Source organism: Paramormyrops kingsleyae, chromosome 1, assembly GCF_048594095.1.
Source record: "Paramormyrops kingsleyae isolate MSU_618 chromosome 1, PKINGS_0.4, whole genome shotgun sequence".
NCBI classification, from domain to species: Eukaryota; Metazoa; Chordata; class Actinopteri; order Osteoglossiformes; family Mormyridae; genus Paramormyrops; species Paramormyrops kingsleyae.
The window spans coordinates 26,923,361-26,940,933 of record NC_132797.1 but is presented as its reverse complement, the minus strand read 5'-3'; the positions used below and the strand labels follow the sequence as shown (position 1 = coordinate 26,940,933).

Genomic DNA, 17,573 nt, shown 5'->3' with positions numbered 1-17,573 from the left:
AATACCCACAGCCTGACCCCTTGTGGTCATGAAGTTACATTGCATCAACAGAACTTCGCTCAGCTTCCACACATCCTTTGCACTATGTTCATATCACAGTTTGACAAAACTACTGGCTTCAGCATCCATTGGCGAATTAGCTTTATTGAGAAGATTTAAAACATTTTTAACCTAGAAATTTCAGGGCTGGCTTGGCAGGACACTACAGTGATTTGTTCTGAGGCTGTATTTTTGTGTGATTGCCAAGATCACCGTGGAATGGCACAGTGTCTGAAGCAGAGATATGAAAGGTACAGACCATAATGACAGGTTTTTAGAAATACAATCAGACATCTGCTGAGCCAATAGAGAGCAGAGGAGCTGGATGTCACTCTGTCACTGTCGCCAGTCTCATTCTTCCCAGGCATCTCCATAAATGTTCTTCTTAGCTGGAAAACACAAATTCTCACTGTCACCAGGCTGTGGCTATTGTTACATCACAAGCCAAGCAGGAACCAGATGTGTTGTGTGGGTCACCAACAGCTAAACAAAGCAGCAGGTACTTGCTTGAAGGGAAATGACCTGGACTCGTGGTATTTACCACTGGGCTGCATGATATAATTCACAGAACACTACTACACATTTGACGTGATTCTGCAAGTTGGGGCATCTTTAGCAGTGAATGTAATAGCATGATTGCCCATCTTTGACCTTTCAGCATGCTGCAGAAGATTTTCTCCTAGACAGAAAGCTGATGGTGAATGACTTCATAATCCTCTTCACAGAGATCATGTTTCCTTTTATAACCTTAGACTACAAAAGATTAACCCAAAAACCCAAGCAGAAGTCTGCCCTCTGTCAGGCTGAATGAAAACAGCAGCTGAAAATTGAAAAGTGCTGGGAGCTCATTTATGGAAGCTTTGTACGAAGGAAAAAGACGAACATTCATACGCACATTCATACAAAGCTTTTGGGATATATAAAAAAAACATTCTCAAAAGGTTTGCCCGCTGATAAATGTTCCAGAGCAGTCGTACGAATGTGGACATAGAAGAAAAAGCAACATCTATGGATCAGACAGAAATGTGCATCCTGGTTGCATCTACAGTTTTAGCGCTTGGTGAAATGTGCATTGATAAATGCAGAAATATTTCTATTCTATCTGACATACAATTAACATTCACCATTTGTTTTATGGTTTTAAATGAATGACTTTATATATATACACCAGTATGGTTATTGCGTACATTCTAAGTTAAGAGGTGTGTGTACTGAAAAGTCAAATTAAGTAGGCACCTTCATGTAATAGGTATAAAAAGGTTTGTGTGTGTAACTATGTCACACATAGTATCATAGCATATTTAGCTTTCTTAGAGGACATTGTGTGCGGCCAAATACGAAAGGAGGGAGAATCTAGAGACCACAATGATTATTTTTCCAGTGATGATTTGTGGCTTATCAGTCATCTTAGACTGCCAAGAGCAATTCTGATGGAACTGTGTGATGAATTGGCCCCAGCTCCTGAATGATCTACATTAAGAAATCATGCTGCTCCTGTCCATCGTTAAGTAGGCCTACCGACAACACTTGGATTTTTGGCGACAGGAACTTAGCAGTGGGTACTAACTGACTGATGAAGGATATCCTAGCCCAAACTGAGTTCCATCATTTCTCAAGCTGTGGCTGGTATTAACTGACTGTCAAGACAGTATATTAAGTTTCCCTAGTTTCGACCTACAGTCAACCATTACAATGCATTCTGTGGGTTTCATAGTGTTGTCGGTGCTATTGACTACATGTACATTGCAATAAGAGCACCATCATACAATTAACAGAGACTAGTTTCATTCCATCAACGCGCAACTCATCTGAGATGCCAGCATGGTTTTAACAAATGTTGCACATTGACCTGGATCCATGCATATACAGTATATAATGTGAGATGTATGCCAGGGTTTTTTATACGCACGTTTTCCTTTGATTTATACGTACATGTACTTCACACAAGAGACAGCAGTCCCCCTTAAGCGCTGGCTATTAACACTACTTCACCAACCACGTTGAGAAGCTGCCCATTTTTTTTTCCCATCATTGTCTGGCTTGTTGAGCTGACCACATTAACAGCAGCTGTCACATTTTTTTTTTGTTTGTGACTCCAGCTGATGTACTACCAAATAAAATGGTTTGGCATTCCACCTCGGACACAAGTCTTCACTTCACATTCTGAAGAATTCCTTTGTTTTTGGCTGTTATCTCTGAAATGTCATTCATTACAAGCACAGTATATGCACATGGTTAATATGCATTGCCAATTTATGGTAATTTCTGAGTGGGAATGGGGATAAGCGTGCGCACCTGCATATGCTTCTACGATAATTTATAAACCAGTGAGATGCATACCTTGGTTTACGCAACGTTTTATAAATATCTTTTATGGTTTGTACGAACATTTGGGTTTTCATATATATGTACCAGAGTATGTGAGTGGAGTGGAGCGGTGAGAATTTTCGCTCCTTGCTTACGAGGCTGTTGGCTCCGCCCGCTCCTCCGCTCTAATTCTTTGTCCACACATACACGGGAATATTTTAAAACGGTGTTTTTCCTCCGTTTAAAAAAAATCCCCGTCCACACGAACATTGGGCCTCATTCACCAATATTTTCTTAAGAATTCTCTTAAACTTGTTCCTACGAAATTCGTTAAGAACAACTTATGTCGGATTCATGACGTGTTCTTAAGTAGCAGAATTGTTCGCACCTTTGTTCTTAAGAATGGTGAATCTCACGTCTTCGTAACTGAAAGCGGGTGCCAGTTTGTCCTAATTAGCATAGGGAAACGCCCTGCAATTTCCCATAAAAGGACATGAGACTGTAGGGCTGTTATGCCGAAAAAGGCATCCCTGCTGTAGAATGCATGCCTGTCTCTAAATGACCGATTGGTCGCTGATCTGAAACGAGTTGAGCTACTTTGTAGAGTAAAGCTACCGTAGTGCTAATCAATAGCCCCCCAAAACCCGTAAAACTCTAACCCTAACCCCCAAAAAACCTCTAAAACCCTAACCCCCAAAGTGGCATGAGTAAATGGTGTCCTGCAGTTGTATTCTGGGCATACAGCAACTCTGGATATAACGGACTTTGGATATAACGTACTGTTTTACCAGGTCCCTTGAAGTCCGTTATAACTAGATTTTACTGTACAGGGTGTAAATGCAAATATACACGTTATTTAGCGTAACCAGTGGATATAAAGCCCCCAAGAAAGCTGATACATGGAAAGGTATCACTATAATTCTCTGTGAACGCTGTGTGCCAAATAAATCTAAATGATCTTCAAACATGCGTTTCCTTCTCAGAGCACGACTGGCAAGCTCTTCAAGAAGTAACATAAATGCCATTTTGATAGCAAGCCTAATGCGCAGAAACAGACCTATTTATAATCCGCACGATCGCCGTTACTACCATGAAAATAATTTTTACACTTTAAAATTATTTTTTATGTTTTACTTTTATAAATTATTCAAATACTATCATTTTATGAACTGTAGAATGAACAAACAACTGCGATAACCGATTATTTTGAACAAACTATCATTACTCAAATGTGCATACGAATAGCATATAGCTGTCAAGTCTCCCGTTTTGGCCGGGAAACTACCGTATTTTACCCCTCTTTCCCGCCGTCCTCCCGTATTAGTATTTTTCCGTAAATCTCCCGTATTATAATATCACTTAAAAAAAATTCCTCTGCCTCTCCAAACTGAACTGTCAGTAGCCTCGCGAGAACTGCCACCTGCAGTAGTCTGCAAGTAATTTACAACATTAACCAGATCATAAATGCGGAGGTTAAAATGGCAATGCTGTGTGCCAAAAACAACGTTACTTTCACCTTCTGTGACGACTTCAACAAGGATACAAAGTCTGCAACAAATCTGTATAATAAGTCATTAGTGAATGCCAGGGAGCCACATGAGTGAACATGAGAAATTAAAAGAAAATGTGTAATGAAAATAAAATGCAAATGACAAGTGGTTATTTTAGATTTCTTGTACACCTGTCTTAAAATGTAAGGGATACTGGAGCGTGGTTGGGGTGGTGGGATGGCTCGCAGCGTGTGCCGGAAAATTTCCCTTATTTTCAAATCCAAAACTTAACAGGTATGACGAATAGTCTTGAGTGTGCGTAGATTCTGTTCTTAGCCAATTACAAATTCAGATAAGAAAACATTGGTGAATGTCAGAATCTTCGTAAAAAAGTGCGTACGTGGGGTTTAAGAACAAATTTGTTCGTAAGAACGGTTGGTGAATGAGGCCCATTGTCTTCTAAATAATTTCCGTCTACATGAAACCGCTAAAATGCGCTTGCAAAAGCACGCCAAAACAACAGGCGGCATTATAACTCTAACTGTACTGCCATGTTAGCCAATCAGAAGCCCAAATGCCAGTCCTGTTAAGTTGAAAACCATGGTGCACATTCCGACGCCTGTGTTGATCAATATAATGCAAGAGTGCCTCAACATTTATCTGTACACATGTAAGAAGTCCTGTCGGCAAGGTTAGCACAAGCACTATTTCGGCTAAGTCCGCCATTGCTCAAAATCGCCTAATGTATAGGCCTACAGCAAACAGTGTACGCTCTGACGTTAAACAAAGTGGACAAACTCTGTTTTCCCTGTCTACATGTTGACACTGAAAACGGAGTTTCTTAAAATTTTCACCTTGGATGGAGTTTTGCAAAAGCTCCGTTTTCAGTGACCTGAGACACGGTTTACGTGTGGACAAAAGCCCAAGACGTATAGAAAAAGGTACGTTTTAAAATATACCCGTGTAAGTGAGTGACATAATTCGCACTAAGCCGCTCCACTCAACACCGCTCCTCGCTCCACTAAAATTTCCTCCTGCTCCAGTCAAATTGCTCCCCGCTCGCTCCAATTTAAAAGAGAGACAAATAATCTGCATGCCTAACAAATGTCACCTTAAACCGAAGCCTTATATCATAAAGAAATATGAGCAACGGGAACATTGCCAGTCAGAACAGAAAATATTTTTAGGCAACATATAAGCAACAACGGACAGGTTTAGCAATGGCATTCCACACAAAAATAGGCTTAAAAATAAAGGAATCAGTGGGCTTAATAGCCTAAAGAATATACAGGCATGTTTTAAATTCCTCAATTTTTTTCTGTTGATGCTGCTGCTGCGTCTCTCTGTAAAATAAAATTTCACTGACAGCGTTACGTGAAATTTAAAAAAATCCTATTAGACCTACTTTGAATGACAAAACAAATTTATTTGATTACCAATATTTAATTTATAGGGCTTTTATACTTTAATTTACTTTATAGACTTGATATGCTACAACCATATTATAAAACTTGCTCGCGTTTTGCTCTGGCTTCCGCCTGTTCGCGTAGCACACTCATGTTTCTGAGAAAAGTGATTCCAAAGTGAATCTTTACTCACTGAAACAGTTTCACCACATTGTTGTTCTTGCTGTACATTATTGTCATCTATATGTTTGATAAGAATAGTACACTTGTATGATTTATCAGTTTCCTTTGTGAAATATTTTGCAAATTCTATCTCGTTCCAATTTGTGTAACAGATCTTGATAATTGTACAGATGAATTCTGGGTAGATTTGGGCACGCCTCAGAATCGTAGTGTGAGCGGTATCGGAGCGAAATTGGAGCGAGACAAAGCGACCTCTCCAGCCTTAATTAAAAAGCCGCTCCGCGCTCTGACCAAATTCCGCCCGCTCCGCTCCTCGCTCACGCTCCACTCACATGCTCTGATATGTACATTCTTCTGCAAGAATGTATGAACATTTTTATAAATGAGCTCCCTTAGAAACCACGTGTACAGATTGCTATGCATTAGCATGCAGAGTGCTCCACTGCCAACTCCTTATTCTGATAGCTTCATTTTCAGTCTTGCCAAATCAGCTGTGATCCAGATGTGATCAGGAACCAGGAAAAAAACCACTGCAATGCCCCACTTTCCAGGACTACAAACTGCACGATCTCTGGCCTATAGCTATGTTAGAATACTGCAGCTAAAATTAGACTATATAATGACAAGGTTTGCTTAACATTATTGTGTAATTCATGAGTTCTGTCAGTTCTGCATCTAGTTATGCAGCTGTACCTTCTTTCTGGTAAGCAGAGGTCTCCTATGCCTTTTTGAGGGAATGAATATTGTCAGACCAGCCACCTTCAGTTGGCACATGGACTTACCCTCCTTCTTGGGGGGCACCTTCTCAGCGGTGGGCTTGATGGCTGCCTCAGCTTTCTGGTTCATGATGACCTCATAGTTCTCCCGGTTTCGGCTACGCAGCTCCTCATATCGGATCCTTCTCCTCTTGGGTTCTTCCTCCTCGTTAGGCAGGTTTGTGGCTGGATGTGAGGAGTTGGGGGGGGGGGCAGGTTGTCAGAAGGATGTGATCAATTAACAGACCTAACAGCAGCTCCTGGCTTTTCATGGATTCAATGAGTGTCAAGCATTTGTCCTGCTACTCTAATGACCTCTCAAGATTAAATTTTACTTCACCTCCTAATCCATCCACAAGGGGAGGCCAGATGTGAAGTAAAAATCTACAGAGTGACTGGCTGCTTCTCCTGAAGCCATCTGTCACCTAACAATTTTAGAAGGAAGTGTGGGTCACGGGCTTTAAGTGACCCCCTACCTGAGCTTTTTCCCAGATGGACGACAAACAGCTCTCCAGGAACTGATTAAGATTAAGTTTGCCAACTCAGACATTTTAATTTCAGATTTAAATGCAATTAACAAAAGTCATTCATCAACATTAAACCCATTTGCTTCAGATCAGCAGACAGTTCTGCAACTCAAACGTTATCAGATTTGGAATGAAACGTACAACAAAAGCTGAGTAACTGCGTGTGCGGAACGGCCTGCAATTTACACCAACATTTTTATTCTAGAAATAGTATTCTGCTAATGCAAGACAAATTCACTCCTGCATCACCTTGGTCAGCGTCTTGGCTGAGCAGCAAACATTCATGGGCTCTACCTTGTGCACTGATATGGTCGCTCACGCCAGTGGGGGCTGACTCGCTGAGGGTAGAGCTGAAGGGGGCAGGCTGGTATGTGTCATAGGTGGGTATTTCGCTGTAGGAAGAGCTGCTTTGGAAGGATTCTGGCGTCCCAGGGAGGTCCACTGAAGGCTGGAAGACCGGCTCAAAGGCAGGCTGGTCAGGGGGCCCTGGCTCTGACTGATTCCGACTTGCAAACCTAGCCCAAAGACCACAGTATGAGCACAACCATCAGATCCACCCACACTCCTATCATAGCAGCAATTCACTAACTACACACCGATCCACTGGCTAGTGAGCTGAAATGGGCAATATGGGCGATTTTATGAGCCGTCTAGTAGTTTACCACCTACCATGTTACTTTCTGTCCCGACTCAGTTTCCATCCACAGTTGTGTCCTCCGCCCCTCACTTTCCCTTCACCCACTAACATTCCATGATAGGTGAGGTAAAACACTTACGGGTAACATGCTTGTTGTCTAGAGATTCTTTATAGTGTGGGATGGACATCTTAAATCTCCATGGAGAACTATCCCAAAAACATTTGGAATGACCAATTTAATTTGACACATGCAGAGCTGTTTTTATTTGAAAAGGTTATTTTAAATATTTTGCTCTCAGAAAGTGAAGTTCATTTATGAAACATAAAAAAAAATCTCATTATTATTAAATTAAGAAAATCAGAAATCAGCCCGGATTGGTACCAGCAAGTCAGGTTCAAGAAAAAGAATCAATCTGTGCATCCCCGGAATTCAAATATGTACACGACCGATAATGTTGGAGACTCAGGAGTTTTGTCATGTGCAGAGTAAACAGTCAGTTCTACTATGCAATGAAACTCTTACTCTGTGTGTCCTTCTGCTCAACACATATTTCCACAAAACACACATCAGAAGTACAAGTATAATTTAAGGTGTAAATGCAGTTATACAATAAATACATGGAAAGGTGCAATATGTATTCCAATGTAAACATGGTAAACAATGTAAACAAAGTGGTCGGGGTAGATAGCGGGCCAGTCCTATGTGCCGGGTTTTTAGCGCAAAAAAAAAAAAGGTGGTGTGATTTCTGAGTTTTGCTGCGTGCAGTACCAAGTGATGACAGAAGGGGTGTAGGTGGGTGGTACTGACTGGCCGTGTTGCCGCTGACGGAGGGCTTCTCCGAGAGGGGAATTCTCCAAGTTTTTCAGCTTCTCCTGGCACGTCTTCATGTAGGAGATCTTTCCCGCCATGAAACCACAGATGCCGGCGACTGCAGGTATACAAGTTTACTGCTGGTGGGCGAATTGTCATCCCAGTTTCCTGCTTAAAAAGCACCTCCGCAGTCTTATTCAATCATGACCATGTTTCATGGCAGATATGGGGCTACAGTTGTGATGAGCTGTTTTAGTTTTGCATGAGGAATTGTGTATTCAATTCAGGTTACTGTGATCCGTTTGATAAAATCAGAAAACAGAATGCAGTGTGAAAACTCCTCATGAGCTTTTTTCAGAAACTGACTCCATCCAGTTGCTCTCACAGTGGTTACGCCTGTGCAGAGCTGTACAGACGGTGGTTTTCGTGACCTTATTAGATAACTATGTCCCAGCTAACCTTGCAGTGTTATATGAAATACAGTGGTACCCCAGTTCTCAAACTCATTAGAACTCGAATTTCTTAAAAGTCGAACCAACCAGTTCGAAAAAAAATTACCTACTGTATAACTCGATCTGAATCTCAGAAGTCGAACCGTGAACGCCGACCTAAGAACTTGTACGCGCAGGGAAATGAGTCACGCGGCACGTCTCTCAGCAGAAACAAAGGGTAAAGCTTCAGTCCCAGCCTGGCATTCGCTGTGATAGCATCCTGCATGTTTACACTAGCTGAATACATATATTTAGACAGTAAAAATACATTTAGACAATGATAGACAGTAACAGTAATTATTATTGTATAATAAAACACATTTTAAAATAAAGATTTCAAATTAATTATTTTAATATTAATAATAAACCATTAATACGTTTAATTATAATAATATTGTCGTGCCCAGTGGGGATGGAACGGAGACAAAGGCGCAGATGTCAGGGTATCGGGGAATACAGGGTTTAATTACAGGTAAGGCAGGCAAAACGCAGACGGACAATACAATGACCAGACTGGGGAAACAAATTGAAACACGGACTAAATACAGAGGACTAATGACAACCAGAAATAACTGATCACACGGGGATTCCACACGGGATTAAGGAGGGGGCGTGGCACACGGAAGGAGCGTACGATTGGGGCAGGACACATTGTTTGGATACATTTATTTTCTTACTTTAAAAATTACTGTTTTGATAAATGTGCTTATATGTGTTTAGTACAGTATATGCTCTTCTTTTATCCGGTTCATTTTGTGTTTAAATGCTAAAAAAAAAACATATTTAGGTGTAATTTTTTGGGGCCGGGAAGCAATTAATTGGTTTTCCATTATTTATTACGGGGAAAATTCAATCAGAACTCGAACTTTTTAGTATTCGATCCGGAGTTCTGAACGGATTAAATTCGAGTTCTGAGGTACCACTGTATGTATAATGCACTTCAATTTTTCATTTTATTCACTTTAAATCTACTAAAGCAGGGGTATTCAACTAAAATTTAAAGACGTCCAGTTAGAGAAAATTTCTTGAAGCAAAAGTCCAGAAGATCATAATGTCTAATTATTTAATGTGATATATATTTAAGTAGCCTATTTGTTGTATCGACACTGCATGTAATCAATACCTGACTGTCAAATCAAATTAATTCAGTTTATTGTCACGTGACATAGAACTTCGGCCAACTGGCTGGAGTGAGATTTTCAGTTCGAGTTGTCTGCACACATATGTAACAGTTCTTACCTTGTAAATAGTCTGCTTTATATTTAACCGTGTAAATACACTTTTGATGTAGCTAATTTTAGGTTTATAATGGAATAATATAGATCTGCCTTAAGATGTCCTGCATGAGTCTGAAAGCGTGAGTGTCATATGCCAGATGCTTAAGATTTGGCAACCCTGAAAACGTACATTTTTGTTTAACCTGAGTTGATTTATATAACAAATAACATTACTTTATACAGTTGTTAAAAAGCGGAAACTTCAACGAACATGCAATCACCAATAAACTACGTCTATATATTCAACATGTTATATAAAACATACTGTGTTTGAAAACTTCAGCTTTACAATTTCAGGACAGTCAGCCACTCTGTTACGAACATTACGGCTTTTTGGTTGCGGGTGTTAGCTTCGCTGCTGATATTAACACGAATGACACATTAGCGCAGACAAAGGGCTGCATACGCCTAATTACGTCTTGCTTGGCGGTTAAAGGCGTTTGACGTTCATTGGTGTGGGAAACGGTGGATCTAGAGCTAAACCACTACCGAAAAGACTACAAAAGCTACGCCGCTTAAAATAGAAGCGCCCTGTCAGGTTTTAAATCATAACTTTCTGTTCTGGATATCTCGGGCGTATGGGGCAGCTTCTGGGTCCGGACTCGGACCGCGGTCCGTTTGTTAGTGACCTCTGTACTAGAAGAGTATTTTCGTAATACATCAAAAATGTACTCTTCTTAACGATAGTTGAATATCATATAAGGGTGGCACAGTGTTTCCTCTGGGTACATTGGTTTTTTCCCACGGTCCAAAGATATGTAGCTATTCTAACTGGCATCTATAAATTGTCCATAGTGTGTGATTGTGTGTGCCCTGTGGTGAACTAGCATCCTGTCTAGGGTATAACTGCAGCCTTGTGCCCTATACAGCCTGGGATATGCTCCATGCCTTTCCTGTGACCCAGACCAGGAAAAGCAGCAAGAAGATGGTTGAATGCCTGGATGGATGGATAAATACCCTATGAACATTCTTAAAGTAACAGAAAAACTGGGATGAATTTTTGGTCTCTTGAATGGAAGGGTTCAAATCAGATCAGATGCCCCAGGCTGTTATAGTACTCACACGCCATCTTGGGCAGGGAGCCGAACCTCGGGGAAGCAGTGAGGAAGCCTAGGAAGCATCAGGAGAGGAAAGAGTGTAGAATGAGGCATGGTACGCCTTGCCGACACGCCGTGGCAAGATGTGTGGGCTTACCCCTGGCGATGAGCATGTGTGTGGCGGCCATGCTGAGCACCGCAATAGGTCCAGCTGGAAGGGGAAACCAGCAAGCCGTGAGATGGTCACAATGCACCCAATGGGACATGCGTGGTAAACGCAGCAGCTTCGGATTTATGCACCTGCAACTTTAACATGCTAACTTACACCCTGGTCCCAAAAGTGTAGGACCGACCATTTTAGAGCAGTGCTCAATCTGCTTTTACATACATCTGTAGCGGAAGCTCTCCTGGTTGCACTCCTTCAGAATCCTTTTCTCATCTTCTGTGAGAACGTAAGCTGGACCTATTGGATTCTGGACAAAAAGCAAAACTGGTGTGTGTCCTTGCAAGTTGACTGTCCATATAATATAATAATATAACACACTAAAATCATTCAATGCATAGTTTAAAAAATAGATTATAATTGGAAAAAGCGTGCTGCTAAAACTATTTGTTCCCCATGCTATGTATTTTCCCCGATTATCTACATCTCCCACGATAGATTTTATATTTGGGTTCCCCAGTAGATAAAAAGCATTGCACGAAACAACAGAGGATGCAGGAATCTCCGATAATTCATGTTAGTGGAGTACGCGCCTCCTTTTCATCTAGCCAAAAAGACAAACAAGTATGCCTGGCTTACTTGCATTTATTACTTATAAGATAGCAAGGCAGCTAAATTACACATTTTTGCAAGCAGGGTAGATACTGAAACTTAAGGGTAACTTAAGGGATCCGAAATTTGACGATGCTGTATTTTTGAATACAGCGTGCTAGTTGACATCTTAATATTCTCATGCATCCAGATATCTGAACTGTCTAGTCAGCTGTCAATTTAAATATTAATACTGAGCTCGTGTCTAACCAGCACACTGGTCGTGTAAAAACACAAGAGGAAACAAAAAGAACTGGCATAATATGCAAAACAGAAATCTTCTTACAGCCTGAGGAGAAACCCCGTGTGGTTGCTCGGAAGGTGCAAACCCCGAAGAATCCTGAGACATGTTTCGGGTAATGAAACACACTTCTTCACTAAGAACACATCGACATCCCAATAACCTTTCCAGAGAGCAGGAAGTGCACTTTTAACCCGGAAGTACATTCTCGAAACAGCTATAGGGAATTATAATGTTTATACTGATCCTAGAACGGTGGACATTTTTTCAACACAAGTTTTTGGAGACATAACTGAGCTTTCTAAAGGTGGGTAATAGCGTGGAGTGCTGTTTACATCAAAACGATCTTGTGGATTGTCATATACGTTTGAAAGCAAACCAAATAGAAAACTAAGAAATGACAGAGACAGAAAATGACATATAACTAAAAAGGCACATCTATCCATACAGTTACACATTAAATAGATAATTGTAATTTAAATTATTACAATCTTTTACCTTACAAACCGTATAAAAATCATATTAACAATAATAGACAAAAAGTTACAGGTATTGACATTAATAAACGTTTTATCTTCAAGTTCAAACACAAAAATATTACTATATAAATGTGGAATAGTTGGCATTTCTTTTTCAGTGTTAAGAGGATTTGGTCCTGTCCAAACATGACATTTGCTACTTTCCAAAAATGTACTCAAGATGCTGAGATGTACGTTTTGGTCGTCCTATCCTGTGTGTGAAACTGCACCTTTTTCAGCAATGAGCCAATCATTTTGTTCGTTCTTGGTAACATTGTATTTGATTGTCAAAGCACCACAAATTAAATTACTACTTTTATGGGCGGCTCCAATTTACTCCAATTGTAAATGACAGAGGGGGTGGGACAATACGCCATGAGTTTGACAGGTTAGCCGGCCTATTAGAAAAGCCACCTCACAACGCCGTTATCTTGATTCCCTCCAATCAGATGGACACGGGGCCGGGCGCCTTTGCCAGACGTCGAGTTTTTAGTTGTTAAAAAAAGGAAAGGAGCTTAGCTAGCTACTGAAATAATAAGGGTGAAAAATATTGAGGTGGATGCACGTTTATTTTATTATTATTGTTTTAACTGTTGGAAATTCTCAGTTGCGGTCCAAGTTTGTCTCGCCTCGTGAATACGTTTTTGCACAAAGCAGCGGAGTTACTCTTTAACTGAAAAGCACTTTATAGAAGGTAAGAACGGTCGCATTTTTGAATCACCTCAGACTGCCAGGCGACCGGTTTGGTGCTAGCTGGCTAGTTGGGGCGACGAGCCACCTTTTATCGCGAAGAAGGCCAAGCAGCCCGACGTCGGTGGTGCAGCAGAGATGACGGGCTCTCGGTCGGGCACATTGTGTGTTTCGTGGGGTGGAAGAGACACTAAGGACCGTCCCTTTCCCTCTTTTCCGTTATGTTCTTAGGTGCATTTAGCAAGCTGGCTAACCCGGACTGACGTGCAGCTAGAGGGGGATACATCGGGAGGACTAGCAATTAGCCGATTAGCTGACGGCGCTCTGGCGAGAGCTAGCTGGACTACCCGTATGGCCAGTTGACGTTATTAGTCAGTGTTAGGGTACTTTGCGGAGCTTTTAACACGCGGGCTCCTTTCCTCGGCGATCTTACGCCTGACGGTTTCCTGCTGTGTGGATACAACCGGCGGTCCTAGCACCGCTATCGGTCTTCCACGGCAGAGTCGAACCTCCGTTGGACGCGTAGCGTCCCCGGACTCGTCTTTGTTGTGCTGGCTTACGTCTGGTAACCAGACTTGGAGGGGGAGCCGTGACAGACGTATAAAACCGATGATAGCAGTATCTGCTTCCCTCATACATAAGCCAGTCGATGCAGGTACAAACACCTGGCGGTAAAACCTTAACGTAACGTAATTTTCGATGTCAGTGCACCGAATGGAGTTTTAACAGCCTTACCTCTGTTTGCTAACCCTGGCCTGATCTCTAAACCGCGGTCCTACCAATGTTATCACACCAAGACGGAGCAAAGAAGTAGATCCGTTATCTAGCATCAGGGGGAATATTATAGTGAGTCTTAAAAGGCTGAAACTTTGCTTTCAACTAAACACTCTACAATAACCCAGCAATACTGAATGGCACTAGTTAATAGTACACGCGAGTTCAGGTTAACTGGCTTGTTACTTGTTCGGCATTGACGTTTAATTGCTGCTCATTTCACGAGTCATTAAAGGCAGTCTGACGCCAGATGTGTTTCCTAATGACAGCTGGACTAGCAGTAAGCTTGGTCTTGTTCGTGTCTCCTATAACTTAAATTTAAAAGCATATGAGCAAAAGATATTGAATTTTCTTACTAGGTGTTTGTCTCGCTTTGAACAAAAGCATATGCTAAATATGTAAATTTATGTGTAAATATAACACACAACAGAAGAAATATCCCATAGAGACCTCCCAGAAACAATGTTATTTTAGCAGTGTAATGTACAGTATATAACATTTCAGTATTTGGTTTTGTATGTCATGGTATACTGTTCTTTCCCCATGTCATTGATATACGATATGTTCTATTTACTTGTTGGGGCCCTATCTGTGATTAGGGTGAGTGGATTTTATTTTTACACGCATAATTAGAGTCCTTCGGTGGAGCCCTAACCCATATTCTGTGTGGCAGCTGTTCTGAGGGATTGTCTGGCATCCAGATAGGGGCAAGGCCACGCTTTGCTGAAGTTCTCGCTGACCATTTAGCGTTGTGTAACAGAGCCTTGAGCTGAATGTGCCCCTTTCTTTAGGATTGGGGGTTTAGAACTGTGCACACCCAGCACTGAAGTTACATCAGGCAGGCAGGCTTGTGTTCTGTAGGGTTTTTTGTCATGCGTTCAGGTTTTATGGTGAAAGCCCTTAGTTTTTCCTGATGTGATTCCAGTTGGATGATTGACAGATGTCACAAGCACATCACCTCAGGTGATATTCCCACTGTCATTACTCACTGGCCAGTGGAAAGTCTCATCCTGGTCGATGTGCAGGGAACAGTAAGCTGATTAGATGTAACTTTGCCACTAGCCAGTTGTGGAGATTGTGGGTGTGTCCATTGTAATGGCAGAAAGTGCCCAGCTGTGAATGTCCTGGAGTAGCTCCCTTGTGTGAATGCAATCCAGCCATGTGCACCTCACTCAGAGACAGACACTCACTAAAGCCATTGTGTTGGAGCCTTTATTCACTAGGAAATTGGTTTAGACAAAACATGTATGCACGCACACATACGTATGTCAGGGAAACTCTTGGTTTTGCCCAGACTTCTCAATTTGATGACTTGTTCAAGTCTTTTATATTTATTTTCTCCAAGGACCCATTTTCACTAATTAATAAACATTTGGTATTTTGAGGTACTGTATGTTTGAAAGTAATTCTTAACTAATCTAAAATGTTGCTGATAAAAATTAATCTTGGTCCTGCCTAAATTGCTAAATGTGTTGTAGGAGTATAGGAGAAGTGGCTCTGATTCATGAGGTGATTCCTGCTTTTTCTTGCCGGGCCTGGGTTTGGAAACATTCCTGTCTGCCAGATTGGTGTTGCTGTTAGTGACATGAAGGACTTTATTTTTGTAGTATTTACCCGATTTCTGCTCAAAGACAATTACATGTCTCCCGTCCTCAAACTTACCTACACTCCTGTGTCTGTATGCAGTGAAGTGTTCAAGATATATTTTGCAGGTATGCAACACTGGCTTCCTCATGGGATTTAAATTTGTAAACTTTTGTAACCTTTTGGTGAAATGGGCAACTCCATCCTATATTGCGTGTTTCATTGGTCTGTCTGTGACTTTTTGGCCCTGTGTCAGAGGGGTGTATGAGTGGGATGCTGGGATTGGACTTGAGCATAGGGTTGGCCTTGAACTTCCTGTGCCTTGAGGGACAGTTTACTCTGAACTCCATTTAGCTGGTCGGGGCCCCTCGGAGAGCTTACTTCACCAGACCTGTGAACTTGGTGTGAATAAAATACCTCACGTGTCCTATAGATGCAACCTCACTCGTAGAAAGATAGCATTGCCAGATAATATTGTGGCTTTTTTATAGTTTAGTTCAGGTCCAACACTGGTTTCGCAGTAACATGTCTCAAAAGATTTTAGAGCCTGTAACTGCTATTGCCAAAGAGTTACTCTTCTCTTGCCTTTATAATTCCAGTAGTCTCTGACTTTTCATCTTGAACTTCAACTTCTTGTCTTGTTCGTAGAAAGGGCTGTCCCCTCACAATTTATAAAAGTACTTGATATGAAAGTGCTTTAGGAAATAAATTCTAAGAAATGTGCTTGGTAGATGTATGGGGCTGTTCAGGCAGGTGTATGGAGCCTGTTGCTGGCATGTGTGTAAATGATGTAGCCATGGGTTGTCTTAAACCTGCAAAGCTTTATATTTTTTCCCAGATTCTTCTGAGTGGAGCTTTTTTTTTTTTTCCTTGTCTGTGTTCTTCTGGGCTCTTTGTACTTGCTGAACCGTGTAATGCACTGTATGTGTCTGTGCTGTTAATCACCCTGCTTGCCCACCAGTCTCTCATTCAGGGCATGTTACCAAATTTTATTGGATGCATCTAGCTCTTCCTCTTTGAGGGACAGCCCTGTGGCCCACTCTCCACTGGTGCCCTCCGCAGTCTCCTGTGCAGCTGGATGGGTGGCATCTTCGTACCAAACAAGCCGGGTTGTTGGCATGCAAGGGGCTGTTGGAAGAACATGTAAGCTGGGTGTTAATTGTTACTCGTGCCACGACTGCGTTTTAGTAAGAAGCGCCCAGTCTGCTGGGCCTTAATGGCTGCTTAACTGTGAGCAAATCCCAAGCCACAGCGTAAGAATGCAAATGTGAAAATCAGACCAACAATTGTGACTCTAAGATGTCAGGAGAACTTTGATTTCCATTTGTTTTAAGCAGAAGGGTTTTTGGGAAAGCGTAGGAAGCCACAAGGTCAAGCAGTTCCCTCCAGTGTGTATTTACTCCTCGATTTGTGCAAGTGCTTTAATTTGAAAGCAGTAGCAAAAAAAAACAAAAACACACAGTCACAAAGTTATCAAAGGTGAATGGTGAATACTAAGTAAAATGCAATATGTGATGCAAAGTTAGATATTCTTCAACAGACAGCATGAAAACACCAGAGAATCTATGTGTTTGGTTTTACTGAGGTGTCAAATACCTATTTCTAAGTTGACTGCATACACGAAAAGCCTAAAACCAATCAAATGAAATGGTTTTACTTTTATTAGAACAAGATTACATGTTACGTATAGACCTACATTGCTCTCAGGAAGTAGAGATTAATTTTCAGAAAACTTCCTGTGAGAACAACCACACCTCTCTGTTCACCTGTACTATATACTATGAGAACAATAATTAAATTCCTTACTGGAGTGTCCAGTGTTGGCAAGCTGTTTCTAATGCTTGCTTGGATTAGAGGTCACTAGATCCATAGGTCTGTCTACTCTTGTTTTTCTAAAAAAAAAAAAAAAGTCAATGACCTTTTTTTGGATGTCTTGATCCTGAGGTTGTCATCAAGCCTCATTAACCACTTGGATGACTCTTTCCATCCTTG

At 41.4% G+C, this 17,573-nt stretch overlaps 2 protein-coding genes across 2 annotated transcripts in view; one reads left to right on the top strand and one right to left on the bottom strand.

The window, feature by feature from the left end:
* Positions 1–126: 126 nt before the first annotated feature.
* ociad1 (OCIA domain containing 1) lies at positions 127–12,217 on the bottom strand. The gene is made up of 8 exons (XM_023823414.2): positions 12,061–12,217; positions 11,349–11,433; positions 11,118–11,171; positions 10,986–11,033; positions 8,153–8,273; positions 7,002–7,222; positions 6,208–6,366; positions 127–428 (listed from the first exon to the last, which is right to left on the bottom strand). Exons 1-8 carry the CDS (start codon positions 12,121–12,123, stop codon positions 391–393), a joined length of 789 nt encoding a protein of 262 aa, XP_023679182.1. The 5' UTR covers positions 12,124–12,217; the 3' UTR covers positions 127–390.
* Positions 12,218–12,981: 764 nt separating this feature from the next.
* The window catches only part of fryl (furry homolog, like), a 63,168-nt gene continuing 58,576 nt past the window's right edge, over positions 12,982–17,573 (top strand). The window contains exon 1 of the mRNA XM_072712594.1: positions 12,982–13,227. The gene's annotated coding sequence lies outside the window, so the exon portion shown is untranslated. The remainder of the gene's footprint in view (positions 13,228–17,573) is intronic.